Source organism: Vidua macroura, chromosome 14, assembly GCF_024509145.1.
Source record: "Vidua macroura isolate BioBank_ID:100142 chromosome 14, ASM2450914v1, whole genome shotgun sequence".
Lineage (NCBI taxonomy): Eukaryota > Metazoa > Chordata > Aves > Passeriformes > Viduidae > Vidua > Vidua macroura.
Window position 1 is genome coordinate 1209406 of NC_071584.1, and position 26197 is coordinate 1235602.

The window sequence follows — 26197 nt, forward strand, 5'->3', positions numbered from 1 at the left end:
CAACCCACGCCCTCCCATGAGGCTTGAGGCAAGGCTGTGTGGCCAAATCATCACTGTTTGGGCATCCCAGAGACAGGGATAAGTCACCTGTGCACATCTGCATCCCTGGCAACTCCTCTGCTTCTCTTCAGAGGCGACAGAGAAGGTGAGACCAGGCAAAGACCACACCTAAATTCTGCTGCCTCTGCAACACTCCCTTTCCTCATCGTGCTCCCAGACAGGAGCCAGGACACTGAGCCAGCTGGGTCCTGCAGCGGAACTTACCGCTCTGCTTGCCCTCCCTTTCCTTTTGTTTTTTCCTCTCCTCCTGCCACTGCCAGAGGAAGAGCAGGAGAGTCCATCAGTCACACGCTGCTCTTTGCACAAACCTGCTCAAGCGATTCCCCTCCTGACATCTTTGAGAAACTCTTCGGTGCTCCGAGTGAGTCTGTGGGTGCTGGCTTTAATCATCATCTCCGGTGGATTACAACAGCTGGATGAGAAGATAAAGGCTTTTCTCTCCTCTTTTCTTTCTCATTCCTTCATTTTCCTCCTGAAGTCAGAGCAGTTCCCAGCCAGGAGCATGGTGCTAGTGGGAGCCCTGTGCAGCCTCCTGCTCCTCTGCCTGGTTGAGGAGGGCACTGGCAAAGTGAGAAGATACTACATTGCTGCAGTGGAAACCGCCTGGGACTACACACACAGCGACCTGCTGTCCGTGCTGCAAGCGCCTGCAGGGTAAAGCTCTTCCTTTTGCAATTCTAGAACCCTGCCCCGGGTGTTCTCCCACCCTGGCATGTGGCGCTGTGAGCTTGGCTCCAGGCATGCAGGTACATGGGGGCAGCCTGGCAAGGTGGGTGCACCGAGCTCCTGGTACAGCTGGGAAGGGGTGGTGTGATGGGGGGTCACGAAGTGCAACCCCTGATGAGGGACAGGTGGAATTGAGAAAGATGCAAACCTGCTCTGCATCACTCTTCTGCGCTGTTTTATCTTAATGCCATTTGCCTAGGACCCTTTAAAGTCTGTACTAGGAGCCATGAGCTGATTTTCCAGCCTGTGCTTTCTTTTCTGCTCTGCATCCTGGCGGCTTTGGGGAAGTGTGAGGGGAGACGGGCACCTGGGACTCACTGGGCACTGCAGAGGAAGGTTGGCTGTGTCCCCCTGACATAACTCTGAGCAGCAAAGGCTTTCCACTGTGTCTGCCCCTGGTGAAATCCAGCTTTAGTTATTCATATCTCTGTGTACGTTACATTGCTGGGGCTGAAATTTTTCCTTAAGGAAATGAAAATAATTTGTAGCGTTTGGGCAAAGAATGGTGTTCATGCACAGTAGCAAGGAGGAAGGCATGGTGGTTTTGCTTGAGTACTTTGAAGTAGGAAGGAAAAACGGGAGTTGTTCAGGCAATGGTGTTGTCTGAAGACACAGCTGGCTTGGACATGCCTGGCTGTGAATGTTCTGAGGTTGACATGGAGAATGGAGCTGGATGGCTACACCCCCTGTGGCTCAAGGTGCATTCCCTCTGCCCTGTTTCCATATCCCCTTCCCCACACTCTCTGCTGAGGCGGTATCAGCCCATGACTCCATCTCAGAGCCACGGTGGCCTGAGCAGCAAGGAGCTGTGGTCAGGCACTGGAAGCCAGGCTCTAGGGATGACCCAGGTCAGCCTGACTAGCTGCTGTAATCACTGTATCCCAGTGATGTTGGTTTTTCCCACTTTGATTACTTCAGTAGGAAAACTGCATCCAGCACCCCCCATTTTACTAATCCCCCCGGGCTGCTTTCACTGCTGTTGCCCTCAGATCCATTAGGTTATGCTAGAGATGATGACTTCCCTCACACTGTTAATTTAGCCCTGTGGCTTTCCATTTCAGCACTGGCTTTATGATGCTCTTGGGCACTATTTCTGACCCTGGAATGACTCAGGGACCTGACCCTGCCTGGGGATGAGTGGGGCATTGGCAGGCAGTGTGAGGTCACTTGTCCTTCTCTAAAATGGGGGAGGATAACATGGGCTGTCTCAGAGGGACTTGCTGGTGTGCTCCAGCCTGGAGAGGGAGAGAACTCCTGGGCAGCGCAGCTCCTGGGGAAGCTGATGGGAACCAGGGCTTGCTTGTTGTGGCTGTTCCCAGCTGAATGATGGTGCCTTTTCCCTGGCCCTGCAACCTCAGCCCAGTTCCCTGCAAGAGAGGAGGGCACAGGAAAATAGCCAGGCTGGATATAAGGGGCGTGCAGGAGTGAGCCAGCAAAGTGTGGCAGGCAGAGCTGTCCCTGGGGCTGGGCTGTCCCTGAGCTGTGTGTGTGGTGCCTTCTGCTCCTCATGTTCTCCCTCAGTGTCCCAGCATCTCATGGCAGCTCCCAGAGGTGCATCTCCAGGCAGGACCTCCAAACCCATTGCATGTATCCAGGGGTTCCTCTGGCATGTTTGTAGAAAGCTCGGTCAAATTAACGGGCTACAACACACCAGGCCAGAGCTGCTCACACCTTCCCCATGATTTCAGTTTCTCTTCCTCCCAAACACAACCCCACCAGCAGGGTCAGAGCCAGGACCAGCACATCCTGCAGTGGCCCCAGTGATCTCAGCTCGGACATGGAGCTGGTGGACACGTAGCAGCAGCCTGTGTCTGAGTGTTTTGGCAGTGCAGGATGTCTCCCAGCTCCAAGAGATGAACAGATAGTGTGGCTAACAATGCTGATACAGGGTGCCAGAAACTTATCGGCCTGCCTCAGCTCCAGCTGCCATTGGGGAAGGAAGTTCACGAGGACCCCAGTTACAGAGGGCTGGCCAGAAGCACTTTGATCAGACATCTCTGGGCTGAACTCCGCCTGCTTGTCTCCTGTGGGCTCGGCTCTGCCAGGACTGGGATGCAGCACTAAGCCCTGTTGTCACTAAGAGCCCTCCCAGCCATGCCCCTGCATGCCAGCAAAATCCTCCTGGCTCCAGAGGATTTCTGCCTTGTTTACTGCAGAATTAGCAGGATCAGACCATCATATCTCAGGGCTCCATTCTCAAATTTGGGCTTTCTGTGAGCTAGAGATTAAGGCACAGCTTCCTGAGAGTGGACAGCTGAGTGTCAGCAACCCTGCAGCTCAGCTAGCTCGCAGTGTGGGGACATGCTGGGGAGCAAAGCTGGGGCAGAACCCCACTGCCACCAAGCCAGGAATCAGAATGGTTCATGGGCAAAGTCAGCTGAATGCAGTGGCACTGCTCCCTGGGGCCGTGCCTGCTTCCTGGGGGCTTCCTGCCAGCCTGGATGTGGGGTGATAGGAGCTGGTGCCTGTGGGGTTATAGGAGCTGGTGCCTGTGGGGTGATAGGAGCTGGGTACCTGTGGGGTTATAGGAGCTGGTGCCTGTGGGGTGATAGGAGCTGGTACCTGTGGGGTTATAGGAGCTGGGTACCTGTGGGGTTATAGGAGCTGGGTACCTGTGGGGTTATAGGAGCTGGGTACCTGTGGGGTTATAGGAGCTGGTACCTGTGGGGTTATAGGAGCTGGGTACCTGTGGGGTTATAGGAGCTGGGTACCTGTGGGGTGATAGGAGCTGGGTACCTGTGGGGTGATAGGAGCTGGGTACCTGTGGGGTTATAGGAGCTGGGTACCTGTGGGGTTACAGGAGCTGGTACCTGTGGGGTTACAGGAGCTGGGTACCTGTGGGGTTATAGGAGCTGGTACCTGTGGGGTTATAGGAGCTGGGTACCTGTGGGGTTATAGGAGCTGGTGCCTGTGGGGTGATAGGAGCTGGTGCCTGTGGGGTTTTCATGGGCTCCCATCCTGCTCTGCCCCTGAGAACAGCAGACCCTGCTCTCCCCACAGCACCCTCCAGCTGCAGGTGGCTTCCAGCCAGTGTTGTAGGGGTGAGTGTGCATTGCCTTTCCTAAATTTGAGTCACTCTGTCTCCTTCCTCTTCCACTTGAGGAAGAGTCGCAAAGGCAAACGTTGTTAGAATGAAGGCTTAGTCAGAGCAGGACAGCAAACCTTCCTTGCTTCTTAAGTGGGAAGAAAATACCACCTGGTATTGTTTGTCCTCCAAACAAAACAAGGCTGGAAAGGTCTGTCTGGTTACTGGAAATGGTCTTAGTCCTGGGGCTGATAAGTCAGTCTCTAAAATCCTTGAAGAAATTCATGTCTTTGTTATCCTGATAAACATGCTGGATTCCTTCTGGAAAATGAATTTGTTAAGCTTCTTACAGGTAGAAAGTGGCAAGCAGAGATAAGTGGGGTGTGAAATACATTGAAGGCTCCTTTTTCTTCCTGCTGTGAAGTGTAAATCCCATTTTAGGCAGAAAAGAAACAAATGTGGGGACATTGCTCAGACACAAAGCAAACTGCCACTACCTGCCAGGAGCCCAGCAGTCTCTTTCCTGGGGAGGAGCTGGGGAGGATGTGAGTGACACATGATGTGATCTGTTTGTCACACCTGAGGGTGCTGGGGATGGGGTGTCTGCAGGGCAGAGGTCACCACGGCACTGCCAGTGCTCTGTGCCCCTGCTGCCAAGGAATCACGAAGCTGCCAAGCATGAGGCAGGAGACAGGCAGCAATGCCTGCTGCTGTGCCCTGTCCCAGCTGCATCTGGGTATGGCCTTTCATCTTCTTCCATCGTGACTAACACCACAACACTAATCACTGCCCTGCTGTCATCTGTATGCTGAGCAAAACATTCCCAGTCATACCTGGGAGCTCTCAGGAAATCCAAAGGACACAGCAGGGTGAGCAATCCCTGGGGCTCCAGCAAGCAAGCTGGTGGGAAGGGAAGGAAGAGGATGCCTGTTGCCCATGCATGGACGGGTGTGTGCAACCAGCCTTGGCTTTTCCTTCCTCCTGCAGCATTTTGGGGCATGCAGGCCCACGTCCCCCCCCAGCTGGTGTCCCTCCCCGCTACAGGAAGGCTGTTTTTGTGGAGTACCCTGATGGCTCATTCACACAGCCCAAGCTCAAGCCAGCGTGGATGGGTAAGAAGCACCTGCAGTGTGGGGAACTCCAGCAATCCTTGAGAGCCACCAGACTCATCCTGGGTTGGCTGCTGGCTGCTCTTCAGCCAGGAGCAGGAAAGCAGCTGGGTGGATCCCGGTATGGCAGAGCTCCCGGGGGTGCAGAGGGCCTGGCTGGAGCTGATGCAGTTGCTGCTGCTGCCGTGCTGCACGAGAGACAGCCACTAACTGGGTTTGTGGAAAGTCACGACCCTTTGGGGCTTCTGGCAGGGTGTGAGCTGCCTGACCCCAGCTGCCTGACCTTATTGCCTTATCCCCTCCAGGCCTTCTAGGCCCCACCATCCGAGCAGAAGTCCATGACACAGTGGTCATCGTGTTTAAAAACCTGGCCTCCCGCCCCTACAACCTCCATGCCGTCGGCGTGTCCTACTGGAAGGCGTCGGAAGGTGAGCTGGCAACATCAGGTGCTGCCAGTCCTTGTGTAGCACCCCCTGCTCTGCCACCTGCCTGCCAAGTGTGCATCCCTCCCTCACCCTGCTGTTCGTGTCCCTCTGCAAGGGACAGATGGTCACAGAGATGGCCTAGCTTGGGCGAGCAACGTGAGCATGCCCAGCCCAGAAATGAGCTGAGCAAACAGTGCAGAGCAATCAGGTATAGAGGTAACGCACAGGTTAAACCTAAGGCTGGATGCTTAGGGCAAGGAAGACTGTGCTGCCAGCCTCAGGGCAGGTGGTGGGTGCACAGCCCAACACGTGAGTCTGGCACAGCTCTGCTTCTGCCCTGAGACCTGGCACTGCCCGTGGGACTCGCGCCCCTGGGATGGAGAGGGGCTGTGCTCTGGGTCGGAGGAAGGGGCGCTTCTCTAGTCATGGTGTGCTGGGCATGAACCTTCAGTGACATTTGGCCATTTCTTTGGTTTTAGGAGCTGGGTATGAGGATGAGACCAGCCAGCCAGAGAAGGAGGGGGACAGGGTGGATCCTGGGAAGACACACACATATGTCTGGGAAATCCAGGAAAACCAGGGCCCGACGGACGACGACTCAGCCTGTCTGACCCACTCCTACTCCTCCAACACCAACAGCGTGAAGGACATCAACTCGGGTTTGATTGGGGCTCTGCTCGTGTGCCGACCTGGTAAGGACAGCACAGGGTGGGGACAGGCCACATGCAACCATTAACTGAAAAGCAGAATAATCACAGATGCCTTCCTGAGGCTGAGCATGGCAGTGGAGTCAGTGAGCTGTGCTCAATGAAGGTGCTCCTGGGGTTCAGTCTTGAAATCCTGATGGCACAAGGTACAAGAAGATGTGACTGGAGTAAGATTTGTCATCTCTGGCTGAGACACATCCTGGAGGTGGTTGTCCAGACCCTTCTATAGTCACTGGAAATGACTGGGCACTGTCTGCAGGCTCCAGTGACTCACCAGGAGCAGTTTCTCCACTGAGCAAAGGTCTAAGAGGAGGCACTACAAGCTGACCTTTTGATGCCTTCTGGGGGCAGCTGCCTCTCAACCATGGACTTTTGGGGACTGCAAGACTGGAAGCAGGGCTGTTGCAATTTGAGACATGACAAAAGCAAACCACAGCCTAGCCTTGGTTTACCAGTTCTTGAGGAGCACAAAGGGAATTCCCTGGGTGGTGCTTGCTGACCTTTCAAGAAATCCATTTCATTGCATCTTGCAGGGACCCTGGCAATTGATGAGAATGAGGGCCTGCAGAAAGAGTTTGTGCTGCTCTTCGCAGTGTTTGATGAAGGTAATTTCTGAGTGGTGTCAGACCTTGCGTTCAGCCACGTCCGGGGCATTTGCTTTGCACGTGTGTTCAGTTGATGTGAGCACAGCCTCTCAGCACCCACACCCCCCTCCCAAGGGTTTAAGCCTGTGCCTGCCCCCCAGCCAGTGTGCATGCTGCCCCTCCTTGCCTTCCCCAGCTGCAGGGAGCTTGCAGCCCACCCCCCGCCCAGCTCTGCCGTCCCACGCCCTGGCCCTGTTCCCATCACACAGGTTAAGAGGGGAGGAGTGGTTCCCTGTCACGTGTAGTGGTCATCCCCACACCCATGGCCAGGCATGCTGTGGATCTCCACAGGCTCCACACATCTGACTTCCCTGAGAAGGTTTACTTTTGCTTTGAAATGCTCTCAAGTGAAAGCTGACTGTACCCTCCTCTCTCCACAGGGAAAAGCTGGTACTCTGAGCAGGGCTCCCCAGCAGCTGCTGAGCCCCAGGCTCACAACGGGACAGAGCTGCACACCATCAATGGCTACATCAATGGCTCACTGCCTGGTGAGTCCTGCTGGGACAGGGACAGGGGTGGGGGGCATGGGAGCTGCTAGGAGCAGGGGTGGAGCCAGGTCTGTAAAGCCGAGGTAGCTTGGGAAAGGATGTAAGAAAAGAGATCAAGAGGAGTTTCCAGGTGATGGATTTGTTAGGCTGTGTTCACCTCAGAGGGGGTCTTCTATTTCAGATCTGGCTTTCCCATTTACAGCAGGGCAGGAGCTGTTTCCAGCTGTCTGTGTTGCCAAGTGCAGCTGACTTCCTTGGAGCTCTCCAAGAATGATGCTGGTAGCAGAGTTTTATTTTTTGTAGCCCTGTGAACAAGGCTGGCAGTAGCATTGAGCTCTCATTAAATCACCTTCATGGGATTTTGGGAATAGAACTATGGAATCATTTAGGTTGGAAAAGACCCTTAAGATCATCAAGTCCAACTGTAAACTACTTAACACTGCCAAGTCTAGCACTAAACCGTGTCCCTGAGTATCACACATACAAGTCTTTTAAAAACCTGGGCACCCTGTTCCAATGTTTGACAACGCTTTCAGTGAAGAAATTTTTCTCAATATCTGACATAAACTTCCCTGGTGCATCTAGAGTGATAAGGCTATCAGTATTATAGAGTGATAAGGTTCTTTCAGACTCCTCTTCTTCAGAAGAGCAAAAGAAAAGGCTGGATTTGATCTCAGTGAACACAAAAGTTGATGTTTTCTGGTGTACTCCAGGGAAAAGATCCAGAGCTCCCTGAGAGTGAGGAATCTCCAGGGCAAACTGGGAAACAGTCAGGAGAGTCATTACCACCAGCAGCTTTGGTGAACCACATCCTAAAACCTCCCACTTGGGCCTGGCCATTCTCCAGAAAAAAGAAAAAAAAAAAGAAAAAAAAAAAAAAAAAAAAAAAAAAAAAAAAAAAAAAAAAAAAGCAAAGTCCACTCTCTCTGCACAGTGAGATTTTTCCTGGAGAAGTTACCCACCTCCACTCAGCATCCCCCTCCCTGGATGCAGCACCTGGCCTGAGAGGTGTCTGATGGAGAGCTGAGGGCCTCAGGATGGAACCTCCACCCAGTTTCCTCCCAGGCCCTTGGGATCTGTTCCAGTCACCTCTGCACTCTGCAAAAGCAAGCACTTGATGCTGTATTTGACTTTGTTTGCCTTGAGCGTCCATGAACTTGTTATTCACTTCCCTGCTAGATTACAGAGCCCTTCAGCACACATCAGTTTCTCCCCAGGAAAGTATCTACAATGCAGTTAAGTTCTTTCCCATTTCCTAAGCACGCTGAGCTCTTTGAGTGTCTCTGAGGAAGGAATTTTCTCCAGCACGCAAATAATCCTGGTGACCCCTCTCTGCCCTTTGTGGTATTTCAGCTACTGCTGAAGATGTGCTGGAGCCCTGCTCCAAATGAAATGTTTTAGTGTCAGGCTTGCCAGTGTTGTGATCAGACAAATTACTCTCCTGTCCAGTGCCCAATTTCCCTATTTACAGAGTCAAGGAGCACATCTCTCCCTTTTGCCCCTGCATCCCACTCTGAGCTCCTACCAGCAATCCTCCCAAAGTCCCCCAGCCTGTAAATCTGGTCTTATCTCAGGGGGATGGTGTGACCCGTGCCTCTGTTGTGCCCAGTCCACATTCCTGTGTGATTTCTCCAGCCTGAAGCCAGCACATGAGCAGGGGACTCCATCAGCATGTGTCAGACTCTATGGCACCAAGAGTATGGACAAGGACTGGGCACAGGGCTGACTCCTGGCTGCTTTCCTTGTCTCCTGGCAGGTCTCACACTGTGCCTCAAGAAGCAGGTCCACTGGCATGTGATCGGGCTGGGCTCTGGGCCAGAAGTCCACTCCATCTTCTTTGAAGGCCACACATTCCTGGTGAGAAGCCACCGTCTCAGCAGCCTAGAAATCTCCCCTGCCACATATCTCACAGCCCAGACCATGCCAGGAACAGCTGGCTGGTTTCGGATGTTCTGCCAGATACTGTCCCATCAGCAAGGTAACCTTATTTTCCAAGAGCTCGGGGGGAAAGCAGGTCAGGGCATGGCCTGGGCTCAGGGTTCTGTGCAGTGCTGAAGCTCCGAGGCCCCTCCTGCTCCCTAGGGTTACATCCACCTGCAGTCTGGCCCGTACCAGATGGCATGGGTTGATCCAGGTTGGCCCAGTGGATGGGAACAGTCGTGGAGAGGATTTCTCCCAGGCAGGGCCTGGGGAAGTGCCTGCCTGTGTTGGTACATCAAGGTGACCCCTTCTGCCTGGCTTGTCTGAGCCCAGGTGGCATGGAGGCCTTTGTGAAGGTGGAGGAGTGTCCTGAGGAACGCCTGCTGAAGATGGGGAAGCAGTTAAAAGAGCCAGAGGACCTGGATTACCCTGAGGAAGATGAGGAAACGTATCATGTGATCCAAGTGCGCTCTTTTGCCAAAGACAGGCCCATGACCTGGACTTACTACATTGCAGCTGAGGAGATGGACTGGGACTATGCCCCTGTGAAGCCAGCGTCTCTGGACAGGTGAGAGGGGGCATGTGTGCTCATGAGGCTGCTCCTCAAGGCAGCCCTGCCAGTTCTCCCCCTTTTCCCCAGAAATTACTTTTCATTCTGCCCAGCTTGGACAGTTTTGTTCTTTATTAAACACTAACAGTATGGATGCAGGACAAGAATGGTTTTGGAGAGGCCATGGGAAGGCAGGACCTGGCTTTGCTCCATTTTACCAAATGCCCTGCAGAGATATTTGTCTCCAGGGCATTTGTCTCTGTCACCAAGGCCTCTGGAATCAGTCCCTTCTGAGCAGACAACAACTCCTGGTGACGTTCTCAGCCATCTGCCAGCTCCTTGCATGATGGAAGGTGTTGCTCTGTGTCCTGCCTGTGGCCATTTGCTCTTTCTCTGCCTTGCCTGCAGAAACACGGCGAGCCTGTACCTGGAGCCTGGGCCACAGCAGATTGGTTCAAAGTATAAGAAAGTGGTGTTTGTGGAGTATGAGGATGCAACCTTCAAGAAGCGCAAGGTGTCCAACCAACAGGACAAGGGAATTCTGGGGCCTGTCATCAAGGGGGAGGTGGGAGATCAGTTTAAGGTAAGAGAAATGCAGCTTTCCACTGTAAGGGGAAATTTCAGCGCTTGATGCTGTTCCTACTAATAGCTCTTGGCTTGTGGCTGAGGTCTGACTTAAGTCATTCAGGTGCTCTCTCATGTTTGGCAATGTTCAAAGTTCTCTGGAAAAGCAGATGTTACTGGCAGCTTAAGGTAAACACTCTCAGTAAGAGGCACAGGATATGCCCAGTCCCTCTTTGATTTGACTTCATTGCAGGTGTCTTAGGAACTGTGTGAGTTAATACATGACACATGACATCCAGCACCTTCCTCTGAGGCAGGAGTGTCCTCTCACCCTCTGCTCTTCTCCATCTGTTTGCTGTTACCTCACGGCACTGGGGACTGCCACTTTTGTCTCCCAAAGTGCCTCTCCTGACCACTTGACTTGTTTGCAGCTGGGGGAATGGGATGGTTTCCAGCAGTTTCACATTTCTGCTCCCTCCCTGGGGTTCCCTGTGCAGTCGTGGGCATGTGACAGAGCTATTTAGAGAAATAAAGGAAGGGCTTCACGCAGGGAAGTGGGGAGCACTTTAAAGCTCTCGACTGCTGTGCATACTTAATGTCCTGGTCCTCCGGGGCCTGGATTGATGGCCCTCTTCTGACTCATGTGTAAAGTAAGGCTAAAGACAGCGACTTTCTCTTTAATAAATTCAATATTTTCATGCCCTCCTTGAAACAGACACCTCCTAGATCAATGGACAGTATAGGCTCATCATAGAGAAATTGTGGTTTCTTGTATTCTGACTTTGTGATCCCAGACATGTCTAGGTAGCCAAACCCTGGGCAGTGCTGTCCAGTGTTTCCCTCTCTGCAAGGACACTGAGAGCAGCTTCAAGGGCTTAGAGTGATCAGAAATCACCAAACATTCCTGCTGCCTGTCCTCATTCCAGATCGTGTTCAGGAATCTAGCCAGCCGACCCTACAACATCTACCCTCATGGCCTCACCAGCGTCAGGCCCTACTATGCAATGAGACCCTCACAAGGTAAGGCAGGCCATGGCAACTTGGGATATCAGCTGGCCACTGCCATTTTTCTGGGCCAGGAGAGTTTCCTGAAGCTTCTGGTAAGACTGGTTGTCCATTCATCCAAGCACCTAAACTCTGTAAGCCCAGGGATTATGATGATTCCAGGTTCGTGTTCCTATTGGTTCCATGTAACCCTGTCTTTAAGGAGGGCTTCAATGATGAGTGGGAGAAGGGGCATTTTCAACCAGGGAGCTGGGACCACGTTAACTGGTCCATCCTGGAGGCCTCCACTTTCTGACGAGGCAGGAACCATCCTGGTGATCCTGCCTGTGTTTGCAGTTTATTTACAGCCCTCACTCCCTAGGCTCCCTCTGACTGCATATGTGTGGGGGTTCACTGTGATTTAGACTCTCCCTCCTGCAGCTCTGTAGGTTTTGCTTGGGGTTGTTTTTTTCCTCCAGGTTTCATTCCCAGAACAGCTTTCACTCCATGTTATTGTGCTCCCAGGACCACGACTTGTGCAGGGCCATCCCACATCCCACCAGGATCCTGGGATGGGCATGGGTGGCTCCCTCTGCAGCTTGTGTGGTCAGGAAACCTTTCTGAGCTCTTTTAAAAAGTGGGATCGCCTCTGGCAGGAGCCACCCAGATATAACTGGTCTGCTCTTGGGTTGTGTGTTGCCAGAGAAAGATGTGAAGGATATTCCTATTGCCCCTGGGAAGTCCTTCACCTACAGCTGGAGTCTCACCACTGAGGATGGCCCAACAGAGGCAGATCCTCGCTGCCTCACCCGTTTCTACTACAGCTCCATCGACCCCCTCCGAGACACAGCCTCAGGCCTGATTGGGCCCCTCCTGATCTGCTCCAAGAAGTCCATGGATCAGAGGGGGAATCAGGTGGGTCTTTCCTGTGAAATGACAGTAAACTTCTCCATGCACCCAGTCTGACACCTGACAGCTACACTGGGCACCAGGGGTGTTCTGATCAGACCAGGAATAATTTCTTCCCTCTCTTTTCCAGATAATGTCAGACAACATGAAGTTGGTGCTGTTTTCAGTCTTTGATGAGAACCACAGCTGGTACCTGGAGGAGAATATCAAGAGGTTCTGCTCTGATGCAGCCCATGTGGATACTCAGGACCCCCAGTTTTATGCCTCCAATGTGATGCACAGTGAGTACTCAGCCAGGGGGTCCCTGCTAAGCCCCCACAGACACAGGCTCATCCCTGCCCCAGGGAATGAGCAGGGGACACACAGCAGCTCAGCAGCCATGGAGGGAATTTGGCCTTGAAATGTTTCACCCCTGCCCTCTTCCAGCTATTAATGGCTTTGTATTTGACAACCTCCAAACAAAACTCTGCCTGAATGACGTTGTGTACTGGTATGTCCTGAGTGTTGGGGCCCAAACAGATTTCCTCTCCATCTTCTTCTCTGGAAACACCTTCAAGCGCAACATGGTCTTTGAGGACGTGCTTACTCTCTTCCCATTTTCTGGAGAAACAGTCATCATGAGTTTGGAAAAGCCAGGTGAGTAACATGGGCTATTCTGTCAGCTATGGGCTTGGCATCCCAGCAGAGATCAGTGAGCACTTCCAGCCAGTTCTCTGACTGGTGCCCAATTCCTTTTGACAGCTCTGAGAGCAAAGGGATCCACAGCCTGCTAGAACAGCAAAGCGAGAGGCAGTGATTAAATCTTTCAAAGCTTAAATCAAGTAAATTGAATTACAGTATTTTACTTCGTAGGGTGTGTTAAGGTCACACATGTAGCCAAACCAGTAAGCTGGCTGCAGTAACGTGAGCCTGGTGGACATTTGCAATCTTGGCTCCAAGCTTGGAGGTCAAGGGGAGTGGCAGTGCTCTCCCTGCTGTGGGTTCAGCTGCTGGCCATGCCATTTATCTCCACGCTTTTGCAAGGACAGAAACCACAGCCACAGAGAAGTCAGAGAAAATATTTGCTTCAGAGTTCAGTTATATTTCCCCCCACTCAGCACTTTTCCCTTAGCGCTGGCAAAAGCAGTGCTGTCAAACCATTTCCTCACTCAGAGAAGACACAGGATTTACCGTGTGGTTGCAGCACTGATATGAAGGTCATGGGCACTGCACCCCGAGCTGAGCTGTCAGGATTTGTAGACACCACAGGAAGCTTTCTACAGCCCAGCCAAGCCTCACATCCGTCTGAGCTGATTCCTCTGCTTCCTCAGAAGCAGAGCAGCAGCTCAGCTGGCAGCAGGTGGCAGCTCTCTCCAGCAGCAGAGCCCAGAAATCACACATCTCACCCTCTCTGCTGGGAGCAAACACACTGGCTGGGGATATGAGTGAGATGCAGCCTTTCATTTCTTTCTCCCTCAGTGGGAGAGATGTGGTGACTGTCTTTGGGGGAGAGGTGTGTTTGACAGCACCAGGATGTCTTTGGGGGTGGGTTATGGTGACTGCTGCTGCTGGAGGCTCCGTGGGTTCTCACTGCATTAACTGCTCTCACCAAGCTGTACTTGGGCCCTCACAGGTGTGTGTAGCTCACTAAGCTCTGCCAGGAAACACCAGCCCTGCTGATGGCACTTGTAAGGCTCTGATGTTGCCAGCAACACTGTGGGTCTGGCTGTAAGACACTCTAGGGACTATGAAAGCATGGAATCACTCCCATGAGCCAGAGGCTGCCTGAAAATGTAGGTTGGACTAGCAAGGGAGCAGCATGGGAATGGCATCTCTTCCAATTTCCCACTGAAGTGGGCTGATGGTGTCCTTTTGGCCTCTCTTGAGACAGGTGTCTGGACACTGGGGTGCCTAAATCCTGACTTCAGAGACCGGGGGATGCATGCCAAGTTCACGGTCTCGCAGTGCCGGTATGAGCAATACGCTGATGAGGAAGATTATGTGTATCCTGATGGAGAGGAGGCTGTCTTTGAATTCCAGCCCAGGGGCTTCTCTAAAAGAAAGAAGTTATGTGTGAATGAGCAACCGAACAACATCACCTCTTCCAGAAATGAGATACAGAAGACAAGGTTGTGCCTGACAGAACATGGGGCCCTCCTAAGCAATGGCAGGACTTCTGATCCCTCTTCCAATGGCACATCAACATTTTTAGGAACAATGCCAAATCCTCATGATATTTCCATGTCTTCTCTGTCAGAGACGAGCTACGACCCAGTGTCCTATGAGTCCTTCCTGGAAGACGAAGAATTGTCAGAAATCATCAGCCAGGATGAAGGGTTTGGAGCAGTCCCACCTGGAGAACACTTGGCAGGTGTCAGTGGAAGGGTCCATGGTACTGTGAGCTCAGAAGATCAGCAATGGCTGCACCAAGGCACAGCAGCTCCAGGAGATGCTTTGGCAGGAATGAAAGTGAGAAGAATCCCAGAGCTGCAGGAGCCAGTAAACGGAATGACAGCCCAGTCTGGTCACAGGATAGAGAACCTGGAAGCAGAGCCTCAAAAGACAACCACTCCTGCAACAAGCTTGTGGGACTCCATTGCTTCTGCTGCTGGCAAAGCCCCTCTTCGGGAGAACAGGAGCTCAACTCACCAGAATGATCTGGAGCACAACCTGGCACTTCAAGATGTGTCTTCCCAGGGTAATGAGGACAAGCTGCTGAAAGGGCCTGATAAAATATCCTTTAACCTGTATGACTCAGAGGAGACAATCAGTACAGCACCATCTTTAAGTATTGATCACAACTCTTCCTCCACATTGAACAGTCCTTCTGCATCTCCAGGTGAGACAGAAGATAACAGGACTTCTCATGCTGTGGTTCACAGTCACACCACAGAAAGCAATTATTCATCAAATGACCTAGATGCTAGGCTGGAAAAAGGGCCTCACAAAGTGGTTTCACAAGGCTTTTACAAAACTTCTGAAGGGCAAAATGTTTCTTTGTCAGACAAACCTGTACCAGGAGAAATCCTCACAGATGAGAGTAACTCATTGCCTGCGAAAAGTGGCACAGAAAAAGCCAGTGGACTTGCCAAAGGCCTTCCAGACACCACCTCTGCAGACTCCAATGAGCTTGAGCCATCCAGCTATGTAATGACAGAAGAGAGGGATGAAGTAATTTTGAAAGAAATGTTTCAGGATGCTAAGGAATTAGCAGAGCTGGACAGTATTGCCTTTTCTGAATCGAATGTTGTGACCAAAGACACCAGGCAATTCCCAAGTGCTTCCTTAAAGAGCTCTGAGCAGTTTCTGAGACACAGAGTTACAGCCAGAAGCACGAATGGCCCCAACTGGAGACCTAAACAAGCCAGGTCACTGGAGAGCAGAGGTTTGGGTCTTCCCAACACCAGCAGCAGAAAGCCCCTCTCTGATGGTAAGACAAGAGAGCAGGATGTGGCCAGCCAGCCCCCTGACACAGCAGAGAATAAGGAAGCCCCAAAGGCGTGTGGACCTCATTCCCCATTTTGCATCACTCGCTTCAAGAAGAGGTCCTTGGTATCAAGCAACACCTTTCCTGAGGTGCTGGCAGCCCCACAAAGCCTGGAAGGAAAATCCAACATGGTTGAGAGAAGGCTACACCCAGGCAGGGATGCTGTACAGGCTGATGAGACACATCCTGAGGGGAGGCTGAGCACAGACAGGGGGGTGCAGGGCAGCAGTGATGGGGCTCAGCACAGCAGAGACTCCCTCCCCTCACTGGGGACAGGATCAGCAGTGGCAATGAGCAGCTCAGAAAGGCAGGTCGCTGCTGAGGCTGCAGATCTGGCCTCAAACTGGGACCCAGCCTCCCCTGGGGCTGTGGGGAACACGGGGGACTTGCACAGCCCAGCTCTGGCAGAGCTGCAGCCAGGCAGAGCTGTGGCGTGGGGGGCTTCTGGGAGCGAGCAAGCTCAGGGCAGAAGCCACATGGAGGAGGAGACAAACTCTGTGGAGCAGCTGGGTCAGTTCAGTCCTGAGCCTCAGCAGCTCAAGGCCAATGCCACAGAGGACCATGTGCCTGGGAGCATGTCTGGACAAAGCCCAGAAGGAATGGCTCTGAAATCAGCCGTCAGAGAGAACTGTTCACTGTCTCCAAGTAGTCCCCCTTGCAACAACAGCACCAAAAAGCCAGCAGAGTATGTGCAGGACACTCCTCAGGGATGTCAGGTGCTCGGCAGGGAAGATGTCCTCAGAGAAACAGGGAAGACAGAGGGCCAGGGCCTAGGAGAGCCCAAGGAGGATGGGGAAAGCAACAGCACAGCTGGGGAGAGGGGCCACATCCCAGGACAAAGGGAGGAACCCGCCCTGAACAATGGGACACATTCCAGCCCCTCAAAGACTGCCAAGACAGACTATGATGAGTACAGTGACACAGAGCAGACCATGGAGGACTTTGACATGTACGGGGAAGAGGAGCACGACCCGCGCTCCTTCCAGGGGGAGATACGGCAGTACTTCATTGCAGCAGTGGAGGTGATGTGGGAATATGGGGAGCAGAGACCCCAGCACTTCCTAAAAGCAACGTAAGTGTGATTTTGCTGCGTGCATTCCTCCTGCACTGCATGGCACAGCACGATGCATGAGATGGCATGTCCTGGCAGGCAGGATCACGGTTCTGTACCAGTACAACCCAGCCAAGCAGCCCAGGGGAAGGGTGCTCCCAGCATCTCCCCTCTACCCTGGAGGGTTTAAACCTCCAGAAGCTTTGAGCTTCCTTTCAAGTGGGTCAGGGCTGCTCTGGCTCTGTATCCCCCTGACCTGTAACAACCCTGCCATGGCTGTCCTCGCTGTGGGACAGTGTCACCTGACTTACCTAACTGGCATGCCCCTGCAGGGACCCCCGCAGAAGCAGGAGGAAGCATTCCTGGCAGTACCGCAAGGTGGTTTTCCGAGAGTACCTGGATGATTCTTTCACACAGCCGGTGCAGCGGAGAGAGCTGGATGAACACCTGGGCATCCTCGGGCCCTACATCAGGGCAGAAGTTCAAGATGTCATCATGGTGAGTAGAAAGTTCCCATTTCCTATGAAACCATAAATCCCCCTGTTGCTGTTGGAGTTCAGCCAGAGGTGAGGCCTGCAGGCTCTGCATTGCCCGGGGGTTAACCTTCAGGGCTTGGGGACAGGAGCTGCCCTGTTGGCATGTGAATGGCACCAGACTGGGAGGCAGACCATTCACAGGGACCTCAGGGCTGCAGGAGTGGGCCAGCAGGAACCTCAGAGTGCTCAGATGCCAAGACCTGGACCTGAGACAGACCCAACCCCTGCAACAGCTTGGCCTGATCAGCTCCTGGGCTCCATGGGGAACCTTTTATGTGAAGGGATGGCAAAAAGGGTAGTGAGCTAAGCAGGGCTCAGTGCAGCTCTTTTAGGTGCTCTGTATGAGGGCAGGCTTGGGCTTCCCACACTACCAAAGGTGGAAGTGTTCAACACCTACCTGAGAAGAAGGTGAAAGACTCAGGACTTGTGTCCCTGGAGAAGTTGCCCAGTTTTCATAGAAATTTTCACCAGGATGCATTCAGCACCTTTGGGCTCCAGAGACAACAGTGTAGCTGACCTTGCTTCCACTGAGCAGGCAAAGGGCCTCATCCAGCAGACCTGAACCCAGGATGTGCTTTCCACCAGAGATTGCACTGCACAGCTACAGCCTGTGGTTCAGCAGGGCTTGGCCACTGCATGGACACTAGCTGGAGGCCTGGGAGCTGGGGACATCCTTCCCACCAGCTGGCTGGACCCACCACCAGGGTCCAGAGCACTGTCAGCATTGCTCCCTCACACGTTCCACTGCTTTGCCTTCCCTCTGGTGCAGGTGACGTTCAAGAACCTGGCCTCACGGCCCTTCTCCTTCCACTCCACACTGACAGCCTATGAGGGCACAACACAGCAGGGTGGTGTGGTGCAGCCTGGTGGCTACCAGAAATACTCCTGGAAAGTGCTGCCCCAGATGGCACCAACCACACAGGAGTTCGACTGCAAGGCCTGGGCTTACTTCTCCAACGTGGACCTGGTAGGTGGGAGTCTCCATGGGGCATCCCAGGAGGGCAGCATGCCTGGGTCTGGCTGTGAGGGCAAGGAGTTTCCTATGGGGCTGCACTGAAAGCAGCCTGGGGTTGTGTAGATTCTCAGGTGTCTAATAGTGATGAATACATGCTGCTCCTCTCTCCTCTCTCCTCCCTCCTCCCTCCTCCCTCCTCCCTCCTCTCTCCTCTCTCCTCTCTCCTCTCTCCTCTCTCCTCTCTCCTCTCTCCTCTCCTTATTCCAGCTTATGAGACTTGCAAGAAACCAGCATTCTGCAGTTCCTTACCCCTATGCCAGATCTTCCTGAATTTGGCCCCAGGGTCCAACACAGTAGGGACAGTTGGACAGACAGACACCACGTGTCTTGAAAGCACAAGCAAACGCTTTCTGCTCAGGCTTTCTTAGCTCAGTGAACTCAACATGTCCTTCCCTCCCTGCACGTGGCCCAGAGTGGGAGCCAGGCCAGGGATGCAGAGGGGTTCACCACTTTCCTCCCTGCTGTGCCTCCTCCTCGGAGGCAGACCCTCATTTCCTGGCTCCCTGGCAGGAGAAGGACCTGCACTCAGGCCTCATCGGGCCACTGATCATCTGCAACCACGGCGTGCTGAGCTACGTTTCCAGGAGGCAGCTGGCTGTGCAGGAGTTCTCCCTGCTCTTCACCATCTTTGACGAGACTAAAAGCTGGTACTTCCCGGAGAACGTGCGCAGAAACTGCCGCCCTCCCTGCCGGCTCCAGCAGGACAGCCCTGACTTCAGGAGAAACCATTCCTTCCACGGTGAGGATCCTTGCCCTTGCCCTTTCCATCCATCGGGATGGGAATACCCCAGAGCCTTGAGCCCCTCCTGACTGCTGCCTTTCCCAGCCATCAATGGCTATGTGAGTGACACCCTGCCTGGGCTGGTGATGGCCCAGCAGCAGCGGGTCCGATGGCACCTCCTGAACATGGGCAGCACTGAGGACATCCACTCTGTGCACTTCCACGGGCAGCTGTTCAACGTCAGGACCAGCCAGGAGTATCGCATGGGAGTCTACAACCTCTACCCTGGTGAGATGCAGCATGGGCACTGTGCCCCCCTGTGCCAGGGCTTCATGTCTGTGCCCTGAGGAAGTTTCTGTGGGGGAATACCAAGGAGGGGGAGCAGATCTGGACTACTCTGTCCCTGTGGTTGCACAGCACTTGGCACAGTGGCACCCTATTACAGGCAGTAACTCTGCTCTGCTCTCCATTCCTGGCCAGGTGTCTTTGGGACAGTGGAGATGTGGCCCTCACACGCTGGGATCTGGAGGGTGGAGTGCAAAGTGGGAGAGCACCAACAAGCCGGAATGAGTGCCCTCTTCCTCGTGTATGACCTGAGTGAGTGATTTCTTTGTGCTCTGACCCACGTGGGCACACACACAGCCATGACCGGTGTGTATTTGAGCTTCCTCCCCCAGATCTCTCAGCATTTCTCTTGGGGTGACCCAAGTGGGACCTTCTGTGTTTTCACTCTGAAAAAAAGTCGCCACTTCAGCCCTTGCCAGCCTGCACAGCCCAGCAGAGAGCAGTCAGGGACACAGCTGGGGTGAAGGCTGGGAAAGCAGCTTCACTGGCCTGCAAATATTTACTCCAAGAGCTCTCGTTTTCCAAAACTGAAGGTCCCTGGACCTTCCATAAAATGCACTTACCCAAGGAAGTGAATGCATGGGCTGGTCCCTGCCCGTGCTGTCAGTAAGGTACAGTGCCCAGCTGCCTAGCCATATATCAGGAGGTAAACTGAGGCACGGAGCAATGACAGGAGGCAACGAGTGATGCTGCCTGAGTGCAGGTTGGTCTGATAGAAATAGCTCCAAGAGCAACTGCAAAATCCACAGTAAACCTCTGATTCTACCCCAGAACAACATGTTTTGTAACTCACCATAAGTAAGGACTGGGGATGTGGTGTGGCAGAGTAGTATTTTATCACAGTGAGACAGTCTCTCTCCTGTTTATAAAAGAATATTAAATGTCAGCCAGAAAACGTTGCCGTAAGTTAAAAATCCGCTGAAGATTTCAAATTTGCATTTTCCCCAGGAGCATTTGACACGCAGTGGAAATGCCAAGGTGTGACAAGTCACTAATAATAATGGCTATTATAAGAGACAAACACGCCTGTGCTCAGAGACCAGAAGAGAGCCAGAGAGAGACAGGGGTGTCAGGTAGACTTTCCTTTAGCAATGGGATATTTTTTTTTCAAAAGATGCTGCCTAGTAACAAAAAGGCCCAGGAGCAAGATGTGGGTATAAGGAAGAGACACTTGTCACCACTGCTGGGACATTAGGACAGAGGCCATGGACTCAGGGAAAGGAGTTTGGCAATAGGCTGCTGTGTCTGATGCTGGAAACTCTCTGCTCTTGATGTGGGGGGTGTGAACAAGAACTTCCAGCTATCATAAAATTCAGGGATGGATGTGGAAGCCTCTGAAACCTATCCCTTGGTGTGAGAGAAACAAGCCTGGGAGCTCCTGCAGGCTTGCAAACCTCCCTGAGCCTGAAGGCTGCTACCCAGCCTAGACTTTTGTTGTCTAACCAACTGTCCCTGGTTTCTGCCCTCCCTGTGTTCCCTGCAGACTGCCAGAATGCCCTGGGTATGGCCTCAGGTGGCATTGCAGACTCTCAGATCACGGCCTCGGGGCAGTATGGTGAGTAGCTGGAGGGCAGGTGGGGCCAGGGCAGCTTCAGCCAGCATAACTCACATGTTTGCCTGCCCAAGTTCTGCTGCACCGAGTCCCTGGTAGCGGAGTCCTTCCTCCATCCCTGCCCATGTCAGCATCCCAGTCGGGACCTGGAGCCTTCCCACATAGCTGGCCCATCGTGCCAGTGCTCTGCCACCCCTTGTGCGGCTACTAAAGCCTGGGGGATCCTCAGGCCCAGTGCTGTGGATGGACCTCTCACCACCTCAGGCAGCACCAAGGGCCCGCAGCACTCTTGTGTGTGTGCTCTGTCCTTGCAGGGCAGTGGGCTCCTTACCTGGCCAGGCTGGACAACACCGGCTCCATCAACGCTTGGAGCACCGACCGCAGCAATGCCTGGATCCAGGTAAGGGGGGCCTCGTGTCTGAGGCACCACTGCGGGCATGGCAAGGCCACGCTCATGCAGAGGGACTCGTGGATAGGCAGTGCCTCCCCAGCTATAAACAGCTATTCCTGCTATTTCCTCTTCCCTCTGAGAGGAGAGCACTAAGCTCCTAATGGCAGCTGCTCTGCTCAGGTTGCTGCTGGCCTGACCCCCATATCCATCTTCAGTGCAGCAGAAGAATTACTTAATTCCAGCTGCAGCACTGGATTGTGCAAAAATCCCCCAAAGACCAAGGCAGAACAGCTCGCCTCTCCAAATAGCTCTCCCCTGCTCACTCCCGGCTGCTGGGACTTGTGCCCTGATGAACAACTGTTTTAATTACTTTCATAACCAGTCCTCAGTTATGTCAGGAGGAAGCAAGTTTTTGGGTTTACGGGGCATTGCCTGAACATGGCTTGGGTTTTCCATCAGAAAACCAAAGAAGTGAATCCCTGACTTTCATTCTCAGGTGGATCTTTTGCATCCCACCATTATTCACGGCATAAAAACCCAAGGGGCCCGACAAAAGTTCTCCAGCCTCTACATCTCCCAGTTTGTTGTGTTCTACAGCCTTGATGGGCGAAGGTGGAAGACATACAAGGGGAATGCTACGAGCACACAGATGGTAAGGTGAAGGGTCTTGAGCAGAGTGCTTTCCCTGAATGGGGTGTCCTGGGGTGATGAGGGCTGGGGAGCTCTGTCCACAAGGCAGAAACCTCCTGAGCCCCTGAGATTAGGGCAGCAACAGAGACCATTCAGTGCCAGGTGACTGAACCACACATTCAGTGCAAGGGACTTGCTGTGTCCATGTGTCTGATTTTAAAATGTCTGAGCTACCTCTTTCCACCATCCCAGGTGGCTGCGAGATCCACATCTCAATGTTATGTTGCATTTTACTTAGAGCTAGGCATAAGATTCCACCCAAATATCTTTTTTGACCTCAAAGGCAAATTTGCCTTTCTAAAAATATTGTGCAGTCACAGATGATTTGGAGAATCTACAGTTGCTTGTAAAAACCCACAACCTAAATATGCATAAGCTGATCAATCCATTGGGAGGAGAGTAGCCAGAAAAGCCTCCACTGTGTGCACCATCTGTGGCTACAACTTTTCCCAGGTTCAAATGATTGAGGACTGACTTTTCTCCTTATTTTTCTCACCCTTGTTTGGTGAAAATATAAAACCAAGTTAATTTGCACAGACCCAAAGTTTCTTCTTCTCTTTTTCTTTCTCAGTGGCCCGCTCACACTTTGGCCTGAACCTCATCTCAAATAATTTCCCTGAGTTGTCATTTTTATAAGGATGGTGATGAGATACAGAAGTGCCAGACATGAACGTTCTTCTCCCCAGTAATCCTTGTCCTGTCTGTTTCTCTTTCCACTGGTGCAACAATCCCTTTCCTCCCTTTCCTTGCAGCTGTTCTTTGGAAACGTGGACGCAAACGGAGTGAAAGAAAACCGATTCAACCCCCCAGTGGTAGCCCGGTACATCCGCATCCACCCCACCCACTACAACGTCCGGGCCACGCTGCGCCTGGAGCTCCTGGGCTGCGACCTCAACAGTGCGTGCCACCCTCAGACCCCGCCACCAAAACTGGGCTCTGCTCTGCTCTGCTCTGCTCTGCTCTGCTCTGCTCTGCTCTGCTCTGCTGGGGTGCCGAGCGTGTGCCAGCACTCCCAGGCACTTGTGGAGGAGGAAGGCACCGAAGTGTTGAGGGAACAAAGCTGGAGTCTCATTGTGGTCTTAAGAGATAAAAATACCAGAGGGAGAGCCTGGGGCCAGGTCTCACCAGCTTTTTTACTAAAGCACAGGAAACTTCCAGGGGCAGCTAAGCTGATAGATAGAGAGCTGCTGCCTCAGTCTGGTGGAGCAGGAAGCAAGCAGAGACAGATGCTGTTGGCTTTTACGCCGGTTTTGCCAGTTGAAGGTGAGATGGCTCTGATCAGCAGTGCAGCCTGGGGAAACGGTGCCCTGAGATCGTTTCTTTGGCTTTGCACACCTGCTCTGCAGCAGCTAAAAGCAGCAGTGGCTGTGCTGTCAGCCCATGTCCCAAACCTGCCAGCTGGCTCTGGAGCAGCTGTGCACAAGCACACCTGATCACACATGTGCAGGGTGTCTCCTTCCCAGGTATTCTTGTTCTCCCCCTGGAGACCGGTTCTCCTTAGGTTTCCTTACACCACAAATTCTTCACATTCCTCTTAGATAAAATCTGCAGGGAGAAAAGAAGGTGGGAGTAGTTTGGCCAGAGCCATGCTGCACACAGGGGCCCCAGGCAGTGCAGGGACCATGGCACTGCAGCAAGGCACAGAAGAACCTGTAAGCAGGGCAAAGGCATGCAGCACAGCTGGAGCAGGGAGCGGGCAGAAAGCATCTCCATGATGGGTCTGTTCTAGCCCCTGACAAGCACTGCTCCTCTCTTCCAGGCTGCTCCATGCCCTTAGGAATGGAGAACAGAGGGATCCCTGATGAGCACATCTCTGCGTCCTCCTACAGCGCCAGCGTCTTCTCCAGATGGACACCGGCCCTGGCCCGCCTGAACCTTCAGGGCAGAACCAATGCCTGGAGGCCAAAGGTAGCCTGTGAGGAGATACCAGGCAGGCAGCTGGGATCCCAGCAGGGTGTCCTAGTCAGGGCTGTGTGGGAAGTGTGTGCAGCCACATGCACCATGCAAGCTGCACACTCACTGCCCACACTGATTTAGCAGCCAGCAGCTCCAAGCAGATGTCTGGTAGGGCAGGTGAAGCAGAGGGAAGTGCAGGGCCAGCTTGGCTTCAGCTGCAATGAGTGTGTCTTTCTCATTGCTGCTGGAGGGTTGAAGGCAGTCTGTCCTTCCCCAGAGCAACAGCCCCAGAGAGTGGCTGCAGGTGGACTTTGAAGTGACCAAGAAGGTGACTGCAATCATAACCCAAGGTGCCAAAGCTCTCTTCACCCAGATGTTTGTGAAGGAGTTTGCTGTCTCCATCAGCCAGGATGGCATGCACTGGAGCCCAGTCCTGCAAAACGGCAAGGAGAAGGTAGGCAGAGCTGCTCCATGGCCAGAGCCCATGGCCACCCCCAGGGCAGCAAGCACAGCCCTTGGCAGCAAACATGCTCACAGGATTTCTCTCCGAGAGCAGTGAGCCAGGCTGTGCTTCTTCCTTTTTTTAAAGCATGCCAAGGGGTGTTTGTCTGGGTTGATCCTGTCCTCGTTATGCTAGCCAAGTGCATCCCTGGTTTCTCTCTCATCTCCAGATTTTCAGGGCAAACCAAGACCATCAGAGCACAGTGACGAATACCCTGGAGTCCCCTCTCTTTGCCCGCTATGTGAGGATACACCCCCGCCAGTGGCACAACCACATTGCCCTGCGGATAGAGTTCCTTGGCTGCGACACTCAGCAGGAGTACTGATGGCTGCAGGGCCAGGAGGAGGCACTGCCAGCCCAAGGACACACATCCCACCAGGCACTGAGCCCTCCCCAGGGCTGGAGCCATCCCTCCAGGGGGCTGGCTGCCCCGGCTGCTGGGGAAGAGAAGGGCTGGTCAGCTTCGCAGTGGCTGGGTCATTGTCTGCCTTTTCCTGTGTCTACCAGATGCCATATACTCGGATGTAATGATGAAGAATTAAACAGTAATTTTCCAGTATCTCTCTGCACTTTCCCCTCTGCTTTAGCCTTGGTTTCCCCAGAGGCCCAGTCAATTTGTAGCTGCTGGTAATGTTAATTAGCCCCAGAGCTTCTCAGCCTCGTTTTGCACAAACTGCTGCTGTCCTGGGCACGGTCCTGGAGGAGGAAGAGCAAAGATAAGGATGAGGGGTGGAGGCCCTGCTCCAGGCCCCAGTGTCCATTTCACAATCAGTGGGGATGGGAAGCTGGAGGGAGGCAGCTCATGCTCAGTCTGACTCAGCACTGGGATTTGGCCCTGCTCTTTCCTTTGTCCCCTTTCCACAGCGCTGCTGTGGCTGGGTGCCATCACCCCCCTGCCCCTTTCTGTTGCTGCCTTGAGCAAACCTTCATCGTTCTCCACAGGAGTTCTGTGGGTGCCTGTGGCTCCCAGGGACCCTGGTGGATGAGCTGCCACCTTGACATGACCCCCAGCAAGGTGTGCCATGGGCCAGAGCCATCTTCCTGACACCTGTGCTTTCCCCCTCCCTGGCACCTGCCCCACCCAGTGGCAGATGTCTCCCCTCCCAGGAATGATGATGAGCAGGGTGACACTGGCTCCTGCCTCATTCCTCTCGTGGGGTGGGGACCTTCCAGAACAACGGCCACCTCACGAAGGTGGGGAGCACCTGGAGGGCTGTGGGGAAGGCCTGGGGTCATCCTTGTTGGGCAGCACTTCTCCTTCAGCAGCTTGCCAGAGCCTGTGCCATGCCACCCCCAGGGCAGTGGGTCCTCCATGGGTGATGGGGGAGCTGGGTGGCCCCACAAAGCCCCTGGCAGCTGGTGTAGCAGGGAAAACAGGGTTATGAGGTGGCTTTGGAGAGTGGCAGGAGTCAGCTGGGTGCTGTCACAGTGGGATAGGCAGGATGGCTGCAGCAGTCCAGCAGCATCCAGTGATTGCCTTGTGAACTTCCAGGGCACCCCATCAGTCAGACAGTCTCTGCTCACACCTGTATAAGACACAGCCTGCAGCAGCTCTGCCAGCAGTGCAGGGGACAGCAGGGCTGTGCCATGAGCAGGGTGGTTGTGTGAGGGATGGCTGCTCTGAGGCACCCAGTTCCTGCCTCCATCAGCTGTACCAGGCTGTGTGGTGCACAGAGATCTCCCCTCCATGGCCTGTGTCTGAAGGAAGCAGGGACATGTGCTGCAGACCACCCCAGTGGTGTGATCTGTCTGGGAACCCACGCCCAGAAACTGGTGTTTCAGATAACAGCTTGAAAGTCTGCCACGTTCCACACTGCTATACAGCAGGGAGCCTTTACTGTGGCCCTGGCAGTGATTACATTACAGCCCAAGCAGGAGATGCAATCACCCTTTGGCTCAATTGCATTCTGACAATAACCAT

General features: G+C 53.5%; 1 protein-coding gene across 1 annotated transcript; it reads left to right on the forward strand.

Annotated features, from left to right (window-relative positions):
- The first annotated feature begins 562 nt into the window (after positions 1-562).
- Positions 563-24835, forward strand: F8 (coagulation factor VIII). Its single transcript, XM_053990514.1, has 26 exons — positions 563-714; positions 4799-4923; positions 5226-5348; positions 5825-6037; positions 6586-6657; positions 7077-7184; positions 8941-9162; positions 9438-9672; positions 10063-10237; positions 11145-11238; positions 11906-12117; positions 12242-12392; positions 12538-12747; positions 13982-16649; positions 16961-17126; positions 17934-18131; positions 18690-18918; positions 19006-19188; positions 19381-19497; positions 20729-20800; positions 21112-21197; positions 21685-21840; positions 22631-22775; positions 23638-23786; positions 24052-24228; positions 24446-24835. The coding sequence occupies exons 1-26, from the start codon at positions 563-565 to the stop codon at positions 24599-24601; spliced, it is 6594 nt and encodes a 2197-aa protein (XP_053846489.1). The 3' UTR covers positions 24602-24835.
- Positions 24836-26197: the final 1362 nt, after the last annotated feature.

What these genes read in the sequence shown, in the direction of transcription:
- F8 (XM_053990514.1), top strand. Translation starts at nt 563, where the DNA reads ATGGTGCTAGTGGGAGCCCTGTGCAGCCTCCTGCTCCTCTGCCTGGTT. An exon ending in CAGCACTTCCTAAAAGCAAC is followed by an intron (nt 16,650 to 16,960) that starts GTAAGTGTGATT and finishes ATGCCCCTGCAG; the next exon opens with GGACCCCCGCAGAAGCAGGA. An exon ending in GCAGCAATGCCTGGATCCAG is followed by an intron (nt 21,198 to 21,684) that starts GTAAGGGGGGCC and finishes TTTCATTCTCAG; the next exon opens with GTGGATCTTTTGCATCCCAC.